The sequence below is a fragment of the Babylonia areolata genome, chromosome 10 (assembly GCF_041734735.1).
Source record: "Babylonia areolata isolate BAREFJ2019XMU chromosome 10, ASM4173473v1, whole genome shotgun sequence".
NCBI lineage: Eukaryota > Metazoa > Mollusca > Gastropoda > Neogastropoda > Buccinidae > Babylonia > Babylonia areolata.
The window spans coordinates 26,408,870-26,433,023 of NC_134885.1; the positions used below are offsets into that span (position 1 = coordinate 26,408,870).

Sequence of the window (24,154 nt, forward strand, 5' to 3'; positions counted from 1 at the left end):
GTGAAACTGAAACTTAAACAAATTTAGAAATCATTTTAATGTAGTTTATGTATTTTTCATTGTTTTTAAGATAATGAAAGTATTTTGTCTGATCAGTGAACTGCTCATATGAAATGTTGTCATAACTGACTGTTGTTAGTGTGAAAGATTGTCTCAATGTGATCAATCAATTCAAATCCTCTTTCTCACTCCCTCTCTCCCACTCTCTCCCTCTCCACTGCATCAAATAATAAAAATCAATTCTTTCTTGTTTAACAGTAATATATTTGCAACAAGTATACTCTCTTTCTACAGTCCAGACAAATGTTGAATAAAGAATACATACAACATATTTACAATGGTAAAATTGGATGACTTTTTCATAACTTTTGGTGACCCAAATCTTCAATAAAATCTACAACATTTACAAAGGAAAAATAATTATAAAAGAAAAACAACAACAAAAACTTAAGATGCCAAGTGAAACAAGATGCACAATAACAATTAAACAATAAACAAAACAATTATCTAACTCACTAACAGAAAACCACATCTTTATTTTCATAAACTTAAACATAAAAATTAAGTGACAAAATGTGTAAGGTATATATATATATATATATATATATAAAGTCCATTTACCATATACTAAATTTAACAACTTAAAACTTTAAAAAAAATTGATTGAAACTATTCCTGAAAATTTTGGTGACTATTAAATGTATCCAAACATAATTTAGACTTGAGGGAAGATTGGTAATATGACCATCTTTTGCAGAGTCATTTTGACTCCCCCTTTCAAGAAAACGTGTTCAAACATATTTCTGACATACCCTGCTGTAAGAAAAACTTTAATCCATTCAACCCAGAGCCCCAGCATTGCTAGGATGCTGAAATCTTTTCATTAAAACAGTTTCCTTGTTCCCACACATGCATAAAGCACAAGCAAAGGGAGCTAACTTGTACAGTATTTCTGGCTGTGTCATCACATCAATGGGGAGGAAAAACTGCTCAATTTCTGTATATTTTCTGTATTTTTCCACGTTCATAGGAAGCATGCTAAGCCTCCCTAGGGTAAAATGGATTTCAAGTCTATACTGTTTCTCTTGCTTCCCTTTCTACCATAAAAGTAATTTTTGTTAGTCTGTAAGATTTATTTCCCTTCTCTCACAAACATGTCTGACCATCTTTAAATAATCATGCACAAAGAAAATCTTTGAATGAAATTTTTAAAAAATGTCTGTACGGTTTCTCTCCCCTGATCTTTCACTCCTGCATGCGCATAACAAAGCAACTGTCAATGGGGAAACAGAAACACAAAGTCTGGAAACAAAACGGAATGACTTGAAAGGAGTTTTGGTTTCAGCTTGAAGCAAGTGTCTAGGCATGCAGACTTATCTAAATACACTACACCACATCTTCTTTTTAAAAACTGAATATATATATATATATATATATATATATATATATACACACACACACACACAAAATATAAATAAATAATAATAATATCAATAAAGGGAAGGTGCCTGACATTTGCATAAACCCAACGCACTGGTCATGCTTAGAAAGCCTACCCCAGTAAAGAGAAATATGACAACAAGATGGATAATTGGAGAGTACAAAAAACAAAAAAAAAAGAAAAAAAAAAGGACAAAACAACTGAAAGAAAAAGATGTTAATAACATTTGTTTTAAAAAATATACATAAAGATAGTTGGTGTTTGGTTACCAGTTTCCAGAACTTTCAACACCCTAACCAATGAGCACTTAGAAATATAGCTGGAGTAAAATTAAAGTAAGGAGATAGAAAAAAGCTGATAAGGGAAGACAAGAATAAGAACTCGTCTTTGAAACTGATGATCTATCGTATGTCTTACCATTTAACATATATCTGTATTACCAGATAACACAGTCACTTTTGACATCAATTGTTGCTTTCGTTGTTGCAGTCCTGTCTGGACTGCAGAGAAGAGAGAGGGAGAGAGAAAAAAAAACCCAAACCTGTCAAGGATTGCTGGAAACAAAGAAAGGGGGAATGGAGTGGGAAGTCAGAAAAAAACAGACAACAATGAAAGAATTAAAAAAAAAAAAAAAAAGGCAGAAACAAATAGAGCAATAGAAAAGAAGAAGTTTCTAGCACAGAATTTCCAGGGGGGAATGCTGTTAAAACTGAAAGACCCCTGGCATCCCAGGGAAAGAAGCACTGTCACATCCATGCCTGTTCTTATACAACAGACGCAAACTGTTACATCCATGCTTGTTCCTATACAAAGAACATGAACTGCCACATTCACGCTTGTTTGTTCTTACACAAAGGACACAAAAGTCTCACATTCATACTTGCTCATACATGAGCAACACTGTCACACCCAATCCTTGCTCCTGTACAAAGGATCGATAGGAAAAACTGCCACCATACGTGTCTGTCCTTATACAAAAGACACCAAAATTCTCCGAAATCACTCAAAATGTTTACAAGACCAGAACTGCAAAATATACACAAGATGGCAAAATCATGCAAATATTCTAATGCCATGAGAGAGGGGGAAAAAAGAAAGACAAATCATACACTGATGCAGTCTAATACTGTGTTAAGATTGCTTTGCGTCCAGAGAGCTTGGTATATTTCACATAAACGCTGCCAACTTCCATTCTCATAGCACCGAAAGGTGAGACCCTTCTGTGTTTCACCATTTTAGTCATTGTGAATTACCTCCCCCTCCCAAACCCCAATCTCCAGAAATTCTGTATTTGTGACCCACCCTTCACCCATACCAATTCAATGATGACCCAAATCAGTGTTCAAAAGACACCAGAATCCACCAAAGCAAGGATGGTGGTGGCTCATCTGCATGCTACTGAACACCACCGAAGTGACTCATCAGAAGTGCAGGATGCCCTCTGGAGTGTGGCCTCATGGCGACCTAAAATCGATGGTTCCCTTTGGACTGCCAATGCTAGGACTGCGATAGATGAACCTTTGGTGAGGGACTCAGAATGAGCTGCATGGGAGTAATGCTACTGAAATGGTGCAGATGATGTGGCAGCAAAAAAAAACTGCGGTCCATGCGGTTCCTCAAGCTCCACCCGTTTTCAATGTTTGTCCACAATGCATCCCGGTTTCATTTGTTAAAAAAAGTTTTAAAAAGCCTTTCAGAAATCTGTGTAGCCCTGACAGAAGTACCAATATCCAGCTTTTAACAGTGTCAATATCCAGGCATTTAAAACAAAACTGAAAACATTTACCAAAATATTTTGTAACAAATACAAGATGGTTCAACTGCATAACTTCATTCTTAAAGACAGACTATGAATAAACATTTCAAAACTTTTCGAACAATTATCTAACACAAAAAAGGTAAATATATTCTTTTAACACATGATGAACATTTCATTTAAAGCACTCAACCCATTGAAAGATGTGTCTCAAGCCATTAACAACTGCCAGGCTGCCACAATCAAATTGTTCACTGTGAAACATCACAAATGCACACAGAAAAATGTTTACATCACTCAAAACAAAGGAACAAATGGGGGAAACTGGGAGAAATTGGACTCATAAACCACAAGCTTCTGCTGAGGATTCGTGTTTTTTTTCTTCCATTTTTTCAAGGAGGGATGGGCAGGGGCAGTGCCCAGAAGAATTCGACAGAGAAGCTAACAACTCTGACTCTTATTATCTTTCCAAAACAACATGTCACACTTACATTTTGATCTTGATAATGAAGAAAGGAAGAGAGAGAGAGAGAGTTAGAGAGAGAGCGAGGAAGAGAGCACCTGAAAATACAATGGCAGGTAAAGGGAGTGGAGCCAACAACAATGATCCAACAGAAACAACCAGAAGTAAACAAAATCAAAAGCAGAACTTAATCAACCATGGAACATTAATTTCTCATCTTCCTTCAACTATGATCCAAGACTTGATCAAGTGGAACATTCCATCATTCTGACAGTAAATTATAACTAACATTCATCTTAGATCTATTAATGGACTGAACTCACCAAACAAAAAAAGGGGGCTGTGGAGGAGGGGGGGTGAAGAGAGGGTGAGGGGGGGGGGGGGGTATGGATTTTTGTTTTTTTGTTTCTGTACACTATCAAAGGTTAGTGGTCCCAAAGACTTTTATGGTCATCAGGGCAGTGAATTCATACCCACAGTGTCCAGGGCTTGGCATAGGTAGGTGGGGCCCAGTCCACTCCTTCTGCCATTTTTATCTTCCCCGACCGAAGGCAGGAAAATGAGAGTAAAGTGCTTTCCCAACGACAGAGCATCATGCCAAAACACGCAAAAAAAGGAAGAGATCAACTGACAGAGAGAGACAGAAAGAGTGACAGAGAGAGAGAGAGTGTGAAAAGACAAACACCACCAAATACATCAACACAGCAATAAAATCTGAGACATGTAAGAGTCAATTTTTGGTCAACCTACTTACTTGTAGGCTGTGGACTAGACTATCAATTATTTTCAAATATATACACATGTAGCCGTGTACCCGAGTGGTTTATTATATAAGGGGACGGTACAAAAGACTTACTGATTTACTGTATTAAAAGATAGAAAAGATCCACGCACCAGCCCTGGGACATATAGACAGCCAGTCACAAAAAGGGTTTTCTATTGTTATATTACAATAGTTTTAAGGAGAGAAGATAAAGAAGCTAGCTGGCTATTGCTGCAAACTGGCTCAGGTGAAAGTGACCGCCAATCACCCACTCCGTCTATTCATGCAAGTTATGTGAACTGTAAAGACGCTCGCGTCTGCTACGAAGCAAACTGGTTGAAATCAGACTAAATTTGATTAGAATTGTGTTTGTTACAAGGTGTTCTGTGATAGATTTCTAAATGATTCCTAAACCAACTTATGTCGGATTGGTCACAAAAGAAACAGTCCAAAATTATAAAATGAAGTGTTGATTATTTAAGTTGAATCTATAATCTTAATTTAAGTCACCTGAAAAGGTCAGTTTTTAATGCGTTAGTCGCTGAAAATTACAAACTGCGTTAAATCAATTTAATGTAGGCAAACACAAATGGAATAGATTTATAGATGGAATTGCGACGATTCTGCCAGTATATAATACTTGTAGTTTACTGATCCAACAAAAGAATTATCTAATTTAATACAGTGTGTCAGAAACACAGTTTCACCTCAGGCAAAGCCGCCAAGCGATGCTAGTTGTGCAGTGAATGTCGTTAAGTGTTGACAATGAAAATCGGCTTTGTAATTTCTAAATGCCTGATCTATTCTCATCCAAACACTATAATGGTGTGGATTTAGTTTCAACAGCAGTCACATACAGAAATGTAGACTGTAGCATTATATGTGACAAGAAAGACAAAATGATGTAAGGTTAGCATCAGCTGAAATTTTTACATTTACGAATGATTAAACTGAGATCAAATATGCTTCAAACTGATTAAAGTGTGTGTGTAAGCACAACAAATATCATATTGCAGCAAACGATAAAGAGACTTGATTTAATAGATGTTTTGGAGCAGTTGTTTATAAGGGGCTTTCTTACAATTCGAATGGCGCCGCATTCTGCACTAGTTGTTGAAGGCTGGCATGTTAGTTACAAAAAAGGCATCTGCTATGCAGCTCGTGTGCGAAACAATTTTTGAAGCCAACTGAGCACTTGGCCACACACACACACACACACACACACACACACACACACACACACACATATATATATATATATATATATATATATATATATATATATGAAGAAAGAAATTAAACGAAATAAAAACAAAACCTGACATACATTTTTTAAATTGTTTCCTTTGTGCCCAACATTGCATTTTGAATAAAGAAGTGTTCTGATTAAATAGGTTTTTAAAAATTATTAGGCACAATGCATGATTCACTGTGGTACCCTGTTTGTCTTTTAGTTCTCACACATCCTTTGTGACCATGGAATAGAGGTGGGACATGCACATGTATGAACAACTTCATTTACATCAATGGCATCTTACAACTACATAAAAATCAATATCACCATTCCTATCATCATTATCATCAGCATCAACACCTCTCAGAAATGAAATCAAAACAATCGCTCTCAAGACAATTGCATGAACAATATGAAAATGGAGAACAAATATCACTTACAAGCTCTGGGAATGTCAACTGGAAGACTTATCCTGGAAATTCAGTCCTTCCCTCCACACTATTCCAACATTATTCCACTCTTATCACATTCAACACTTTTTATTTCTAAATTTGAAATCTTTGCAAGAAGGAAATTGCTCCTGATTTGAAAATGAGATGTCCTTCACATACACTGGAAACAAAAAGTTTTGGAGTTTCATTTCAGAATTGTATCATTGTCTTTTTATGGCAAGTCACCCATATTCATTTTCATACAAAACAGAAAGGTCCTAAACAGGTTTATCCATGTCCCTTTTCACATACATGGGGGAGGGGCTGGATCAGGAATCAGAGTGGGGAAAAGGGGAAACACATGGCATGGGTCAGGAGATAAACATACATATTCAAAATGTACCAGCATCAATACACATGAAAACAGTAGGGAAGAAAGTTGAACAATAAACGTATATAACAAAATGTTACAACAACATTAAATATAAAAAGAGTGGGGAGGAATGTTTAACAACAAACATAAAGAATAAAAATGTAACAGCAACAATACACATGAAAACAAAGAGGACAATTTGACAACAAACTGGACAACCAAGGATATAGGGGCATGGGGGGCGTGGCGGGTGGAGGAGAATATTTCATAACACACATGGAAATGTCTGGACCCAAAACGTGTGCATCACTGTGAACGCTCCAAATTAATGAACTGCATAAGGTTTTAACAAAATGAACCATGCATTGCTCAAAAATTTTCCGAATGAAAAACCGACCATTTTACCAGGGAAGAAAATGTGATCAATAGTATCTCACTCTCTTCACACACACACCTCTCTCTATTCCATTGTAGCATGTAACTGGAAGAATACGTCTGCTCAACTCACATCAAATTTTAACAAAGCAATACTGGTTGCCATCACAAGGGAACCATCACATAATCCAGCATCCACACATTTCACACACAAACTCTACAGAATGGTTTCCCCAACACAAGCTTAAGTTTCTTCAAAGCACTTTTTTTAGGGGAATAGGTACACAGCTTTCTCCACCACAGGATCCGGGGCAAGGGTCAGGCCAAATTCCCTGCCTTTCTGAGCAAAGTCTGAATTACCTGACAGATGAAGTTAACTCACTCAGGACGACAAGTTTTCTCCCTTGCTTTTCCCCACAGACGGCCCATTTGTAAGGGTTTGGAAAAAAATTACAAAAAATACAAAATACTGTGTAAGAAAATGAAACTTTCAGAACTGGTATTTTACGTGTTAAGCTATTACATATAAAAAAAATCAAATTTCTCATCTTATTTTTACAGTTTTGCCATATGTAGAAAATACTGCCAATTTTTCACCCCGAATCACCATACCCATGCTCGCTTTCTGCATTAAATTTGCTTTCTTCTTCGTCATCATCCACCTCTTCAATGTCCGACCCTTCAGTTTGTAGCATTTCAAGTACTTCGGCAACCCTAAAACGTTGCCGTCACTGCCTTGTTCGCTTCACAACATTCTGAGAAGAGCCTGCTTTGCTAACAGGCTGGCACACGAGCAGACGACCGGTCAGTGACTTTGTCAGCGTGTGTGCGAGACGGGCCACATATCCCAGGCTGACCAATCATACTGTTCGATTGTGGAGTGACCCAGAATAGCACACCCTGCTTGGCTAATCACAAAATCACATGTACAGCGCATGATGGAATTTTACTTTCGGAGAATGCTATTCCATTCCTTCGTCCGAACCCGAATACGTTTTGTGTGGGAATGCGTGAGAGCATTCCTTCGTCTGGAAAGAGTTAAGCGGCTTGCCAATGACACGGTTATCCCACACCCCCTCCTCATTTCACTACAACTCCAATCATGGTGTCTTTTCTTTAAATCTATACTCTCAACATTGCTGATATTATTTCGTATTTTACCTCCCTTCTGTATTTCTTTTTATTTTTTTATTTGTTATTTTTTCACCCTAAATTTCTGCATGTGATTTTCAACCGGTCTGTGCTTCCACTAAAATGTGTGCTGTGGAACACAAAAGTTGTAATTTGCTGCATGTCCTTCGAGAGATGATGACAAAGTAGATTTTAACCCAATGAAAAACCAGGGCTTGATTTCCTTGAAACAGCATTGGTTCATTTTGTGTTATTTGTACATTGACAGGATGGAAATGAAACAAAACTGCCCTGCCCAAATACTTAGGCCTGGAACATCTGAGTTTGTGGTCAGAGCAAGATGCTGCAGTCCAGGCCTCTGTGAGCTTCATGAACCACATGCAATCAACTGTCTGGGTTTCCAACAAGGTACTGTCTCATAACCACATGCTATCAACTGTCTGGGTTTCCAACAAGGTACTGTCTCACAACCACATGCTATCAACTGACTGGGTTTCCAACAAGGTACTGTCTCATAACCACATGCTATCAACTGTCTGGGTTTCCAACAAGGTACTGTCTCATGACTACATGCTATCAACTGTCTGGGTTTCCAACAAGGTACTGTCTCATAACCACATGCTATCAACTGTCTGGGTTTCCAACAAGGTACTGTCTCATAACCACATCCAATCAACTGTCTGGGTTTCCAACAAGGTACTGTCTCATAACCACATGCTATCAACTGTCTGGGTTTCCAACAAGGTACTGTCTCATAACCACATGCAATCAACTGTCTGGGTTTCCAACAAGGTACTGTCTCATAACTACATGCTATCAACTGTCTGGGTTTCCAACAAGGTACTGTCTCATAACTACATGCTATCAACTGTCTGGGTTTCCAACAAGGTACTGTCTCATAACTACATGCTATCAACTGTCTGGGTTTCCAACAAGGTACTGTCTCATAACTACATGCTATCAACTGTCTGGGTTTCCAACAAGGTACTGTCTCATAACCACATGCTATCAACTGTCTGGGTCTGGGTTTCCAACAAGGTACTGTCTCACAACCACATGCTATCATCTGTCTAGGTTTCCAACAAGGTACTGTCTCATAACTCAGAAAAAGTATTAACTCATTGAACCCTGCCCCCGAGCACTGCTCTGGCATCAAAATCTCTCTCACTGAAACGTTTTTTTTTACGTTTCTGCACATGCATAACCCGCAAAGAAAGAGAACTAATTACTACAGAATTTCCAGATGTGTCCCCATGTAATCTGGAGGAAAACCAGTACATATGCTGCATGTTTCCGTATCAATATGGCATGGAAACCTGCCAAGGCTGTAAACTTCCAAGGGTTGAATGGGTTAAACTTTCTGTTACATGACTCCAGCATCTATTCTAATGTTGTTCTACAACAATCATTATAAACATTAACTGAGATAAGCATTGAGCCAGCCATCACCTTTTGATATTTCACTCTTTTAGATATATATATATATAATCACAGCTTCATAGCTCCAGACCTAACAGCAATCTGGTTGGAAAGGATGTACATGGTACTTTGTCCAGAGTTCACTGCTGGAGAACAAATGGAAGCACAAGTGAATAATGCAAATAACATGATACTGTGTGGCAGATTTTCTTTCAATATTTTTTTTAAGTTGCAACTTTTTGATTAAACAAAAAATCAACACTTTCTCCTACTTGTACCATCTGGAATCAGAAAGTCTCTACCAAAGAACACAATGCTGCACAGACATAAACAGCCTTGTGCAAACATCCAAAATGGGTGAGAAGAAAAACCAAAACAAACAAACAAACAAAAAATGCAGCATCTGAAACTACCTAGCTTGCCTCAAAAGAAAGTAAGTAATAAATGACTGTGGAGCCATGTTTATTCAGCAACTAAGACTGAGGAATATGACCCATGGACAGTGTGTTCCAGTAACTTTCCCTGCCCTCGTTCCAGTGATTCCTCTTCTTCTGTGCCATTCTGTCTCTTCCACAATCTCATAACAACTGAAGCACAGACAGTCAAAAATAAATATTGCCAGCCACCTGTCTCCTTGGCAAAAAACACTTATACATACATATATATATATAGTGCCTTGTTCAGAGAAATTGCCAGTGTGTTCATCAACCTTTCTTTATTATTGCAGAGAATGGAAAAAATTAAATGCATCGTTGCTATTTGATATATTACATGGTTTTCTTTCGCTGCGGACAGATCACCTAACAGTTATCTGTTCTTCATGTCTTTCTCAAAAAATCTTCTTGGACCTGATACAAAAATCTAGCGTTATACAAGTGGTGAATTCAGACATGTTCTGACATTTCTTTAAACAAGCATAGCTGTGAAGCTATAAAACAGGTCATATCGTCAGGGTCAGCTGTCCACTTGGGTACATGAATTCAGACATGTTCTGAAATTTCTTTAAACAAGCATAGCTGTGAAGCTATAAAACAGGGTCATTATCATCAGGGTTAACTGTCCACTGGGGTACATCTTGCAAACACACACACACACAAACACACACACACACACACACACACACACAAGACAATCCAGAGCTGATTCAGAACAGGCACTATCACAGAAACAACAGCCTCCAATACTTCTGATTAGCAGACTGGGGCCTGAGACTAAGTACACATGTGCTGTTTTGATAGTTGGGCCTGCGTGGGTATAAGCACTTCTGAAACAGGATGTTGATGCTGATGTCTGCCAGTCATTGCAGACTGGAGACCTCCTCCTGAAAATGATGCCTGAACAGTTCATGGAACTCTGTTGAGGATGATAGCGTTTACCTGTACACTTTGTTGTTTTTTCTTCTTTGTTCGTGGGCTGCAACTCCCACGTTCACTCGTATGTTCACAAGCAGGCTTTTATGTGTATGACCATATTTAACCCACCATGTAGGCTACCATACTCCATTTTTGGGGGGTGCATGCTGGGTATATTCTTGTTTCCATAACCCACTGAATGCTGACATGGATTACAGGATCTTAAACGTGCATATTTGATCTTCTGCTTGCGTATACACACGAAGGTGGTTCAGGCACTAGCAGATCTGTATGTATGTTGACCTGGGAGATCGGAAAAATCTCCATCCTTTACCCAACCAGGCACTGCCATCGAGATTCGAACCAGGGACCCTCAGATTGGAAGTCCAACCCTTTAACCACTTGGCTATTGAGCATGTCATACACTTTGTTTAATTATAACATACCCCAGGGTGCTTAACTTAATGCTTTTTTTTTTCATTCTAAACTCACTCTGGAATTAATACTGGAATAAAAAATATAATTTTTTTTAAAAACCCAACAGTGCTCTGGCACCTCAATCCTTTTGATACTTTCAAAGTGAAAGACAGACAGCTAAATTCCTCTTCAAGATCACTAATGATTTTTTGTGATTACACAAGTGTCCAACGAAAAGCATGAACAGCAACTTTCGACATTTCGTCTTTCTGATCAGTACTGCTGCAAGACGTTTCAAACACATTTTCTGTTCGCATCAGAACGGGGCATGAGACTCAGAACATGCAGGTGCTTCTCATCCATGTCTTGCTCGCTTTCAGTGATCCTGAAGGAAGATACAAGCTGGGTCCAGGTCTGTAACAACATGACTTGTGCAAACAACTTCACAGTTTCTGCCTCAATACCATCCCTAGTGTGAAATGGAAAAAGCAACCTGTCATTCCCATTCTTCAGTCACTTCAGACAGCAATGTTTACCCTTCAGACAAAAATATTTACCTTCATAAACATGATACAGCTGACAGCAAAAATCTTCTTAACAAATGTTTTCATTGTAAAAACATGCAACAACAAAGGCATACAACAATGCTGTGCGTGTCTTCTTTGAGACAATCTTCTGACTGGTCCTGAATAATACTTTTTGACCAGATTATTTACATACATGTGTATGTGACCCTTGTGCACTTGCATGCATGAGTGCAAGAATGCATTCAACTCCATGTATATGAGTGCATGCCATTTTGTGTGTGTGTGTGTGTGTGTGTAATGGGGTGGGGGTGGGTGGTGCAAACAAGCCTGGGTCATGCTAACAATGACAACATTCTCAGAAAATTCCGATAGGAAACAACAATATAAAAAAAAAAGAAAATTTTAAATACTGGCAACTAACTCACAAGGCTGTGAACGAGATAAAACTATCTCTTCAACGTCAGTGAGCAAAAGGGGCACGCACTGAAATCAGAGGGGGTGACGACTGCCATGTGGTCACCCCTTATCCAGACATCAGGCACTGCCACCACCCATCCATGCTGCACACCAGGGGGCGCTTCACTCTGCCAGGGTCACCAGGGGTCGTCAGGGCTACATCGGGGGAAGCTCATCGTCGTTGAGGAACTGCACGTGGGTGAAGGGGAACTTGCCACGGCGGCCGTTTACCTCCCCTTCCCACTGCCCGTCAATGTTGGTGGCCAGCACTGTGATCGTCTCCCCTTTCTGGACAGACAAGGGAGGGCATGCTGAGAGGCCTGACAAAGGCTGTGGGACATGCTCACACACTGAGGTGAGACACATTTGCGTACAGGTGTGTATAAAGAATTGCTGAAATACGGAGACAGTAAAGCATACTGATTTTTCTCTCTTTTTTTTTTTTTTTTTTTTTTTTGGTCATTTCATTCCTGTCCCTAAATTTTTACTTGTGGGTTCTATGATGTGGTGAAGGTAATTTTTCAAATACTGGCTTTGGTATCCCAAACAGTATAATAACCTGTGAATGACCAGTCCCACCTTTTACACTGAATTTTCTGTCCAATGGGGATGATAGTCATAGTAAATTACAGTTTTATCATTCAAGTGTGTGTGATTTGCAGTCATTTAAATGTACTCATTTACAACTTCTTCTTGGGGAGCAGCTTGTATCCCTGCTATTCATGTACCCAATATTCAACTGCTGAAAGTTTAGCAATGCTTAAAACATACTTGTATGCACAAACACATTTATATGAATACACACACAGACTCACATATACACAACACAGTTAGCCATATTTTTGTATCAATTTGAAACAATTTCTCACATTTTCTGTTTTAATGGGTTAAAAAGAATATGCATCCCACATAGCCAAATTCTCAGTTGACAATGAGGTAATAGGAAAAAAAACAAAAACATTCCACACAACTTCTCAGCATATTCCCTCCTCGCTATTCCGCCCCCCCAGCCCCACCCACCCCAAACCCACCTGCCCCCTCACCCCCGCAAAAAAAACTTGAATGCTTCCTTCTCTTTCTGCTCTCTGACAAAACACAGGCAACTGATTCTGAATGACAAACAAACTGTATGGCCAACTTGATGCGCCTCCATTTCAGTCAAATACCTACAGCTTTCTGAAGCACTTACTTTCAGTCTCAACTGTGTCTTGTCGTAAGCACAGGGCATGCGGTCAAGAATTACACGTGCAGGAGCCGGCAATCTCCTCTGAAACATTATCATGTCACTTCCATGATGACTTTTAAAAAGGAAAACGAAAGACAAAAAAAGGGAACATAATCACTAGAACAGGGCAAAAAATGATATGGCTACTCAGTTAACAGACCACATTCATTTTACAATATGTACAGTCTATCAAGGAAACGGAGTAATGGTTCATTGGTGTCTCATGGTTCAATCATTCATTCTGTCTGTATGTGTATACACATGTGTACGTATGTGTGTATTTGTGTATGTGTGTGTATTTGTTTGAGTGTGTGTGTGTGTGTGTGTGTGTGTGTGTGTGTGTGTGTGTGTATGCGCGCACGTGCATGCCTGTGCGCATGCATGTGTGTATCTTCAAACCACTGACAAGGACAATGCAACCCACAAATGCAAAAGAAATTTGAAATTACACAAGTATCTACATCTCCTGTCATTATGATTACACAATCCAACTGTCAACTTTTTTTCATCACAACACAAGCTACACCACAAACACAAACTGGCGAAGAAAGCGCAGTTTCCCCACTTAACACCAACACTTCAATGTGCTAAGGCACATACACTGAAGAGACACACTGTTCAAAGAAGAGACACCTTCATCAACCTCACCTCCAGGGGAGACTGGGAGGAAGCATTGTCTGGCCTGGGCTGGTTCTCAGTCTGCATTCCACAAACAATGTTCTGTCAGCTTCAACTATATGATGTATGCACACATAAAACATGACAAATCTTAACACAAATATGTGCTGACCTCTCAGATGCATACACAACTCTGCATCCAGAAAACAATGTTCTGTCAGCTTCGAGGACATGATGTACACACAAGCAAAATATGACAAATCTTATCATAAATCTGAGTTGACATCTAAGATGCATACACAACTCTGCATCCAGCAAACAATGTTCTATCAGCTTCAAGCACATAATGTGCGCACAAGTAAAATATGACAAATTTCAACACAAATCTGAGCTGACCTCTTAAATGCACACACTTCTTTTCTTAACACAAATACACTTCTCTTTTTTTATTCTTTTACAAATTGCACACTAATACACTCTTTTTCATCACACACACTCACTTGCATTTACCTTAATTCTACCAACACAAAGTAATAATAATGAAGATTTAATTTTTCGTCCAGGGCACAAAGAGAACGTGTGGCCTCCTTTGCTACACATTCAAGTCCCACAATGATAAACTGAACAGTGAACTCCTCCAAGTTCGTCAGCGAGCGAGCAACTGGTGAAACAATGCTCATTGTGACTGTGCTACTTCATAGTACTTGTTACTTTTTTTTTCCTGAAAGATACACTGTGTATGGAAATATGGACACTATTTGCGAAAATTAAGAACAAATCATCTGAACATAGTTTACAGCAGCAAGCAACCAGAGCTAAAAGATAAGAGGAAACCAACAAGCACATCCTCAACTGGTGATTCAGAATCATTTCTGAAGAAAAAAAAAATCTGAAAAAAGAATGAAAAAAAGACACACAATGATGAATAATGACAAATCAAGAAAACATGACAACTCGAAGCAATCTGCAGCAGATACCATCATTTTTGTCTTTGGCCCTCTAGTGCAAGAAACACCACTGATGTTTTAGAAAATACATAAAAAGTATACCAGGCGGGGGTCAAAATATGACCACTTCCCAGCCTCCCATTCCCTCAACCAATGATCCCACAGACCATGTTGTCATTTCTGTACATGATCCTTATACTCCCACCACCAGACAAACCACTTGACAGGTGCGATAGCCGAGCGGTTAAAGCGCTGGACTTTCAATCTGATGGTCCCTGGTTCAAATCTCAGTAGCAGGGCCTGGTGGGTAAAGGGTGGAGATTTTTGTGATCTCCCAGGTCAACATTGGTGCAGACCTGCTAGTGCCTGAATCCCGTTCGTGTGTATACACAAGCAGAAGATCAAATACGCATGTTAAAGATTCTGGAATCCATGTCAGTATTCAGCGGGTTTTGGAAATAAGAACACACCTAGCCTGCACACCGCTGAAAATGGAGTATGGCTGCCTACATGGCAGGGTAAAAACTGTCATACACATAAAAGCTCACTCATATACATACGAGTGAATGTGGGAGTTGCAGCCCACGGACGAAGAAGAAGAAGAAGAAGAAACAAACCACTCACCGACGCAGACGTGGGGACCACAGCGGCTGAATCATCCATCACAGTAATGTAGAGAACGGGGATTTGACCCACCCGCCCCTGCTTGTCCCGCGCCGTCCACCAGTCCTCTTCGTCCTTGGAGATCAGCTCCAGAATGTCTCCCTTCTGGAAGTTCAGGTCCTCCCGATCCTGTCAATCCACACACTCCCTTCATTTCTTTCTTTTTCCTCCAAATCCTGTCAACCCACACACTCCCTTCATTTTTTTATTCCCTTTTCCTCCTGATCCCATGAACCCACACACTCCATTTCTTTCTTTTTCCTCCAAATCCTGTCAACCCACACACTCCCTTCATTTCTTTCTTTTTCCTCCAAATCCTGTCAACCCACACACTCCCTTCATTTCTTCTCTTTTTCCTCCAAATCCTGTCAACCCACACACTCCCTTCATTTCTTCTCTTTTTTCTCCAAATCCTGTCAACCCACACACTCCCTTCATTTCTTCTCTTTTTCCTCCAAATCCTGTCAACCCACACACTCCCTTCATTTCTTCTCTTTTTCCTCCAAATTCTGTCAACCCACACACTCCCTTCATTTTTTTCTTTTTCCTCCTGATCCTGTCAACCCACACACTCCCTTCATTTCTTTTCTTTTTTCCTCCTATCGATCCTGTCAACCCACACACTCCCTTCATTTTTTTGTTTTTCCTCCTGATCCTGTCAACCCACACACTCCCTTCATTTAACTCCCTGCTTCTGAGCATTGCTCTGGCATCAAAATTTGTCTCATTAAAACGGTTTTCATGTTTCCACACATGCGTAAACTGCAAAGAAAGGAAACCAACTTCTGCAGTATTTCTGGATGTGTCCACTCGTAATTTGGAGGAAAAATAGTACATCGTCTGCATTTTTTTCTGCATCAATATGGCTCGGAAAGCCTGTTCACAAGGTAAACTCCCCAGGTTTTAATGGTTTTTGTTTTGAGTTCTTTGGTGATTGTTTTTTTGTTTTGTTTTTTCGATTGCTCCAGAAATTGTGACATTTTGTTTTCCGTATTTCAATGATGGTGAATGATGCAGGAGATGATAGAGATGCTGCTATGGGGTTTAATTTTGGTCTGGGACTGCTTGACAAGGATGTACTCTCGTAATGCATCCCGGTGTCCATCAGGCCTGAGAGATACAGACACCTGCAGTGTTGGACAGGAAATCTGAGCAACACTCCAAAAGACATATCCATAAAGTGAATGACCCTGGACTGTGTGGTTCCAGTCTTCCTACATGAGCCCAAAGCACACTCAGCTCTGAGTAGGAGCCAGCCACAGGCTGAAAAAAAATCCACCAATGAGGAGGATCAAACCTGCCTCCTCCCAGCTGTCAGTCTGCGACGTCAATCACTTCACCATCGTGGCTGGTCACACTCTCTTACTTTGTGAGTTCACTATATTCCTTACCTATTCTCTGTGTAGGAATGGATATACGGGCATGTGTAATTCTGTAGTGCAAGAAAATGTGTCATACCAAAAATGCAACAAAAAAGTTCTATATATTACAGGGTAAGGTTAACAGTCCTGTAGTCTTTAAAGCTCACATCCATCAGGGCGGTGAGTTCATATCCATCGTGTCTAGCGCTCAGCACAGGAAGGTGGGACCCAATCCTCTCATTCTGTTTTAACCTTCCCCAACCAACGTCAGGTACCCATTCACACCTGGGTGGAGTGAGGAAAACCTGAGTAAAATGCCTTTCCCCATGGACACAACACCATGCTGAAACAGGGCACTGAACCCTGATCACTGGTGAACACTGAATCGGAAATCCAACGCTTAACCGACTCTGCCACCGCACCCCCATTATATATGTACATCGATAGACCCATAACCATGCTCATTGATCAACAGATAATGGCACCAGCAACAAACAAAAGATCCCTTTCTGCAAACCACCCACAATCACACACACACACAAGTAACGTACGTAACACTCCTTTCAGTTAATATATAACATGTCTAGAATGAATCAGAGAAACATCCCTATCCAGTTAAAAAAAAAAAAAAAAAAAAAAAAGATGACATAATGATATACCTCTCTACAAGTACAAGCGTCAGTACAGACAGAAATAATCTACTCCTTTCTTTATTTCACACATGTTATCTTAGGTAAACATGAACTACAGGATAACAGAAACACATAGAGAGAGACACACACACAGAGACACAGAGAGAGAGACATAGAGAAAGATAAAACAAAACTGTGAAGTAATGGGGGAGAGAGAGAGAGAGAGAGAGAGAGAGAGAGAGAGAGAGAGAGAGAGAGAGAGAGAGCATACCTCTGAATTAAAGTTGAATTTCCCGATTAATTTTGCCCTTGGTGCCTGCAATACACAAACTACAATTAAAGATTTAATAATGTTATAACCAAATGACAAGTTAGCTCCTGGTGTACTGACATCCTGTTTTTATGATAGACGTTACACTACAGCAGTGTGTGTGCGCATATGTATTGGCAGACTAAAAACAGTGAGTGAGTGAAGTGTATGTGTGTGTGAGAGAGAGAGAGAAAGCAGTTACATATTGTATATGTATTATGTATACTTATATCTCACACACACACACACACACACACACACACACACACACATGCTTGCATACACATACACACTACAAACTCATCTATACACTTACATATGTCACAAAGACCCCCACCCCATCCCCTTACACACACACACACACACACACACAACCACACTAATAAGACACAATCCACACACATACACACACACCCACACATACACATGTGCAAACACAAAACACACATACACGCTTGCATACACATACATACTACAAACTCATCTATACACTTACATATGTCACAAAGACCCCCACCCCACCCCCTTAGACACACACACACACACACACAAACACACACAACCACACTAATAAGACACAATCCACACACACACACACACACACACACACACACGTACACATGTGCAAACACAAAACATTCTTTTATATAGTCCATGTAGAGTAATCTTTCCCAACCTTTATTTCAGCTCTGTCCTGTCCTACACTCCAGCCCCTTTCCCTTTCTTTCAAGTAACACTAACCCACATAAAGGAAAAAAAACCAGCAATCCCCCCCACACACACACATACACACACACACACCTCGCCCCCCCCCCCCCCTCCAAACACACACACACCCTCCCCCCACCCAAAACAAAGAAACACAAACCTCAAGTGAAAATTAACAAACTTAAAACTTACAGGTTTTATCAATGTTGTCGTGTCAAGATAATGTGATCGGTAGAACTTGAGCAAATTTGGGATGTTGTCAAACTCAATCTCCCCAATCTTAAAGCGAGCGACCCCATTGGCCTGCACCCTGTTGATGATGTAATGGCTGACCTTGTCATCCTCCCTTGAACAGACAAACAGGCATAGGTTATTATAAAACCCTCTCAGTTCCGGTTTCTCAAGGAAGCATCACTGCGTTTGGACAAATCCATGTATGCTACACCACATGTGCTAGCCAGAAGCTCGACGAGCAATGTAACCCAACGCGCTTTGTCGGGCCTTGAGTACATGCAAATATATATATGTAGTGGATTTCTTCCACAGAATTTGCGTGAGAACAACACTTATGTTGCCATGGGTTCTTTCTTCAGTTTGCCAGGTTTGTGCTGCACACATGATCTTCCTTTAACATTTCATCCGCTAGGCACACAGTTTGATTCTCCAGTCAAACTTGAGAGAAAGGGCAAGACCATGATCTGAACCCTGACCCTCATGCTCACTGTACTGGCAGATAAACGTCTTAACCACTCTGCCATGTTCTTACCATTTCAGTTCCCAGGAACTGACGAACAGGCACAGGTCATTCTAACATTAACCCTTTCAGCACTGCCAGGATTAAGGCCTGTTCAACACTTCCCAGCATGGGAGGTTTTAGTTCCACAGCATTGTTTTTTAAAACCATTTAATGACTAAAAAATGACAGGGGAAATCTGTGAGGAGACAAGGAGAAAAAAATCAAACAAGGAAGAAGTATGGTTATTCTTTACGTGACAAAGCAGGGCTTGAAATACCCACCAATCCATGACAACTAAAGCTTCTGATGGGCAAGTGGAAATGCTCTCTCCACTAGTCTGTTGGGCAACCATCTGTTCTTCTTTTTCTTTTTGATTTATTACTGTCAGTGAAGGGGTGACTGAACAGCCCGCTTCAGTTCAGATGAATGCACTTTCCTCCTTCCCTTTTCACATTTAACACTTCCACACCCAGTTTTTCTCAGAACAGAATCCCAGAAGATTGCAGTCTTGTGGACACAAAGTGTGTTTGAGGACAGAAACAATAGATATATTCCCTTTATTTCTACCTCTCTCATATACTAATGGAGGGCAAGCAGAATTCTGGGAGAGGGCGGAGCATGTAGATTTTTCATAGATCTACCTGTCCCAAGGCCAACTAAAAATTACCCTTGGAATACATGGACCTGTAAAGACACAAAATTTGAACCACTGCTATTTGCACCATCCATCAGCTAGTACACAGACCAAAAAAAAAAAAAAAAAGTGGCAAAGGAAACAAACCAGGAGACTTCCTCAAGAAAGAAAACTCCAAGTCCATTCCTATTTGACATACCCTTCACTTGACATGTATGCACAGCAACAGTGTTAGAAAAAATTGAATGTGAAAATTGTGTGCAAGAATTGCTGCTCTGTGTACACATCCTATTGTCATGTAAGCCATGTTCTCTTAAAGTATGCCCTGTTACTATTTATATAATCATTCTTTTGTAATACTATTTGTTAATGTTCAGTAAATGAAAATGATACCATTATACATCTAGCATGCTGTACTTGTGTAGCAATGCAACAATTGATGTAACATTCAGTGCACACTCACACACACACACATTCACACACACACTAATAATACTAATGATGATGTTGATGATGATAATGCTAATAATAACAACAACAATAATAATGATAACAATAATGTGCACGCACACACACACACACACACACACACACACATACATACATCACACACACACACACACACACACACACATACATACATACATACATACATATATATATATATATATATATATATATATATATATATATATATATATATATATATATATATATATATATATATATATGACCTAGTTCAGTGAATTGTTGAACTTTACTGTTGCAATATTTTGCAAGTATGACTGACTAATGGCTAACGTGAGCTAATACTTTATTTGCCATAAAGAACTGTCATTGTCCAACACCACCACCAACACCACCACTACCCTGCACCCTCCACTCCACCAACCCCTACTCCTCCCTCTCTCCATCTTTTCCTCTCCAGTTCTGACTCATGTACTGTTGGTAGCAGCACCAACAGACTATGTCAAATGGCAAACACTACAAGGTTCATTCTCTCTTCCTTGTTCAAATTTCTACTTGTCTTATCCCCAGCTCATCATGCCCTGAAGGGCGAGCATACTTCTCTTCCTTCTTCTGGTTCAGGTCATCTTGTCTGCAGCACTGATGGACTGGGTCTCAAGGCAAGCACAACTTTCTGCTGCTTCCTTGTTCAGACTTGCATAATCATTATCATGTTACTCTTAGCCACTTCACTTGTACATGTATACAAGGCCTCTGTGTATGTGTGTGTGTGTGTGTGTGTGTGTGTGTGTGAGAGAGAGAGAGAGAGAGAGCACAAGAGAGATATATATTAAGAGAGAGAGACTGTGTGTGTGTGTGTGTGTGCGCGCGCGCGCGTGCGCGTGCGCGCACACATCAGGGAGAGAGGAGTGTGTGACTGTATGTGTGGAAAACTGAAAACTGTGTGATACAATATGATTGATACAGAGAGAGAGAGAGAGAGAGAGAGAGAGAGAGAGAGAGAGAGAGAGAGAGAGACTGAGTATGTGTCAGATCGTGTGTTCATCTGAGTGCAATCTGAGTGTGTGTGTGTGTGTGTGTGTGTGTGTGTGTGTGCGCGCGCACGCGCGTGTGTGCATGTGTGTGCGTGTGTGCATCTGTTTGTGTGTGTACTTGAGAATATATATTACAGTTTTCGACTGAAATGTAAAATACTGCCTTTTGTTTCTTTTGCATGACACATAATAATCTTGGAACCAGTTCCTTCCATCGGTATCTGTAGTGATATGATGAACTATTTCTATGTCCATGTTTATATCAACCCCTCATGTGCCAGCCATGTAAGCCATATGCAGTTGCTTTGGCTATATCAATTCCTGAATATATGTCTCACATACAGCAATTTCAACACCCAGTTTTCCACATTCTAAAAGGGAAGTAATTGAAAAATGGGTGATGAAACTGCTGCAAGTAAGTTAATTACTGAAGTACATGACAAAGCCAAAACAGCTTATTATGGCTTGTGTTGCTGCCACTCAAGGGGATATGGTTTTCTTTTAAGCGAATCCTAATTTATTAATATGACTGGATTCCTGTAAACTTTTGGTTTTGAAATATGCTGAATATTTCAATTTCATAACATTTCCTTAATGATGTCAGTAAATTATTTCCATTTACGTTCAACTAAATACATTATAATCTATTAATTCATTTCTTTTATTCTAGTACTGAATTGTTCCAGCTATCGTCCTCAGAAATTGATCTGGGTCATGACTGAATCATTGCTGTTTGTTACACGTTTCCTCTTCTCCATGCTGGTTTCCAGTCTTTCAACACTGAATTTCAGTCTGGTACTTTGGGGTTTGTTGATCTTCTTTTTGAGCTTGACTCTGAAGTTCATGATGAACTTAACTCACTCAGGACGGCCAGTCACTTTCCTCCCTTCCTTCCCCTCATCTCCCTCCCACCCTCCACCCCTCACAGAGAGACCCCATCTGATGTCCAGTGGGTGTCTGAATGGCCCAGCCTGTCACTTTCATCGTTATAAATGCGGTTTTCTTCGTCTTCATCCACCTCTTCATTGTGAGAGCCTAAACTAATACTGTTGTAATGATGCTAGAAGCAGTAAAAACACGGTCAACAGTCGCCTCTTTTGTCTTTTGTACAGAAAAAGTTAAACATGGTCACTTTCAATGTCTGCACCAGGGAATGTCCTAGTATTTGCTCTGGAATCAATCCAGCACAAGGATGCAGTCGATTTGGTTGTGATAAGATCCACTTGGTGCATGCCATGACCAGCGCTGTGAAGCCTGGTGCTCCCAAGGAGTGTTTGCGGGAACCAAGTTGTGTAGCTGGCAAACTCCAGTAGGTGCGCAACCCTCACTCGGTGGTGGAGTCATGGAACAATGGCTGGGAAAAGGAGATGAGGCAGACAGCGAGAGAAGTGGACAGACAACATCACTGAGTGGACAGTGAGGAGCTTTGTCAGAACTCAGGGCCTGTTCCACGACAGCCAGAAACGGAGACAGTTTGTTGACGAGATAACGATGAAGTGCCCCCATTACCAAGTCAGGTTACGTGACCATTGACAATGACAATGACTTGATTGTTAGGAAGAAATAAAAAGTAAAATAAAGACAGGAAAAGGAAGAAAAATTACAGTGCCTTCCAGGGTTTTCTAAAAATAAAACACAGGACACATCTGATGTTTTTTTTCTTTCACTTTGCAATGAGTGCTACAGATTTGAATTTTAAGTACTGTATTTGTACTTATACTTGTATAATTTCTCTTTTTGTCACAACAGACTTCTCTGTGTGAAATTCGGGCCTGCTCTCCCCAGGGAGAGCACGTCGCTACACTACAATGCCACCCATTTTTTTGTATTTTTTTCTGCATGCAGTTTTATATCTTTTTCCTATTGAAGTGGATTTTTCTACATAATTTTGCCTGGAACAACCCTTTTGTTGCCGTGGGTTCTTTTACACGCACTAAGTGCATGCTGCACACGGGACCTCGGTTTATCATCTCATCTGAATGACTAGCATCCAGACACCACTCAAGGTCTAGTGGAAGGGGAGAAAATAACGGTGGCTAAGCCATGATTTGAACCAGCATGCTGAGATTCTCTCACTTCCTAGGCGGACGCGTTACCTCCAGGCCATCACTCCACTAAGTGATCTGCATGTTGAAAAAAAATTTTAAAAGATGCAAAATGCTAAAATTATAAAATAACAAACAAGTTAAATTAAAAAAAAAAAAACAACAGAAAACAGGCATTCCAACACAACACTGGACTGGTGTTTATATAAAAGACATTTTCATCTGCTATCCTCTTGAATGACCTCTTACTGCTAATGTGTATATATATATTATTTTATATAGAGATTCTTTAGATAGATAGATGGATGGATAGACAGACAGACAGACAGATAGATAGATATAGATAGATAGATAGGACAGTATCACAGATGACCTGGGTCTGACAATCATGATTAATGTCCGATTTCACATTTGACATTGGAATTTATAGTACAACCGACTAAACTGGGTCATATCAGGACTGCCCAATGAAATAAACAGTCAACCACAAAAGTGTCACATCTACAAGTACAACAACAACAAAGATAGAAAAACCTGCAAAACAAAGTTCATGACAAAATTTCTTAACCACTGAGCTCCTTAAAGCAAACAAGACGAGGCTGTGCTTAGGACGTCAGCCCTGCCACTGAATGTTT

The 24,154-nt window shown here is 39.9% G+C and overlaps 1 protein-coding gene across 1 annotated transcript in view; it reads right to left on the minus strand.

The window, feature by feature from the left end:
• Positions 1–240: 240 nt before the first annotated feature.
• LOC143286916 (adapter molecule Crk-like) overlaps positions 241–24,154 on the minus strand; it is a 27,448-nt gene continuing 3,534 nt past the window's right edge. The window contains exons 3-8 of the mRNA XM_076594865.1: positions 18,795–18,948; positions 17,856–17,900; positions 15,553–15,720; positions 14,012–14,062; positions 13,328–13,405; positions 241–12,426 (exon numbers count right to left, since the gene is read on the minus strand). Coding sequence (XP_076450980.1) covers positions 12,295–12,426; positions 13,328–13,405; positions 14,012–14,062; positions 15,553–15,720; positions 17,856–17,900; positions 18,795–18,948 — 628 coding nt within the window. The 3' untranslated portion in view covers positions 241–12,294. The remainder of the gene's footprint in view (positions 12,427–13,327; positions 13,406–14,011; positions 14,063–15,552; positions 15,721–17,855; positions 17,901–18,794; positions 18,949–24,154) is intronic.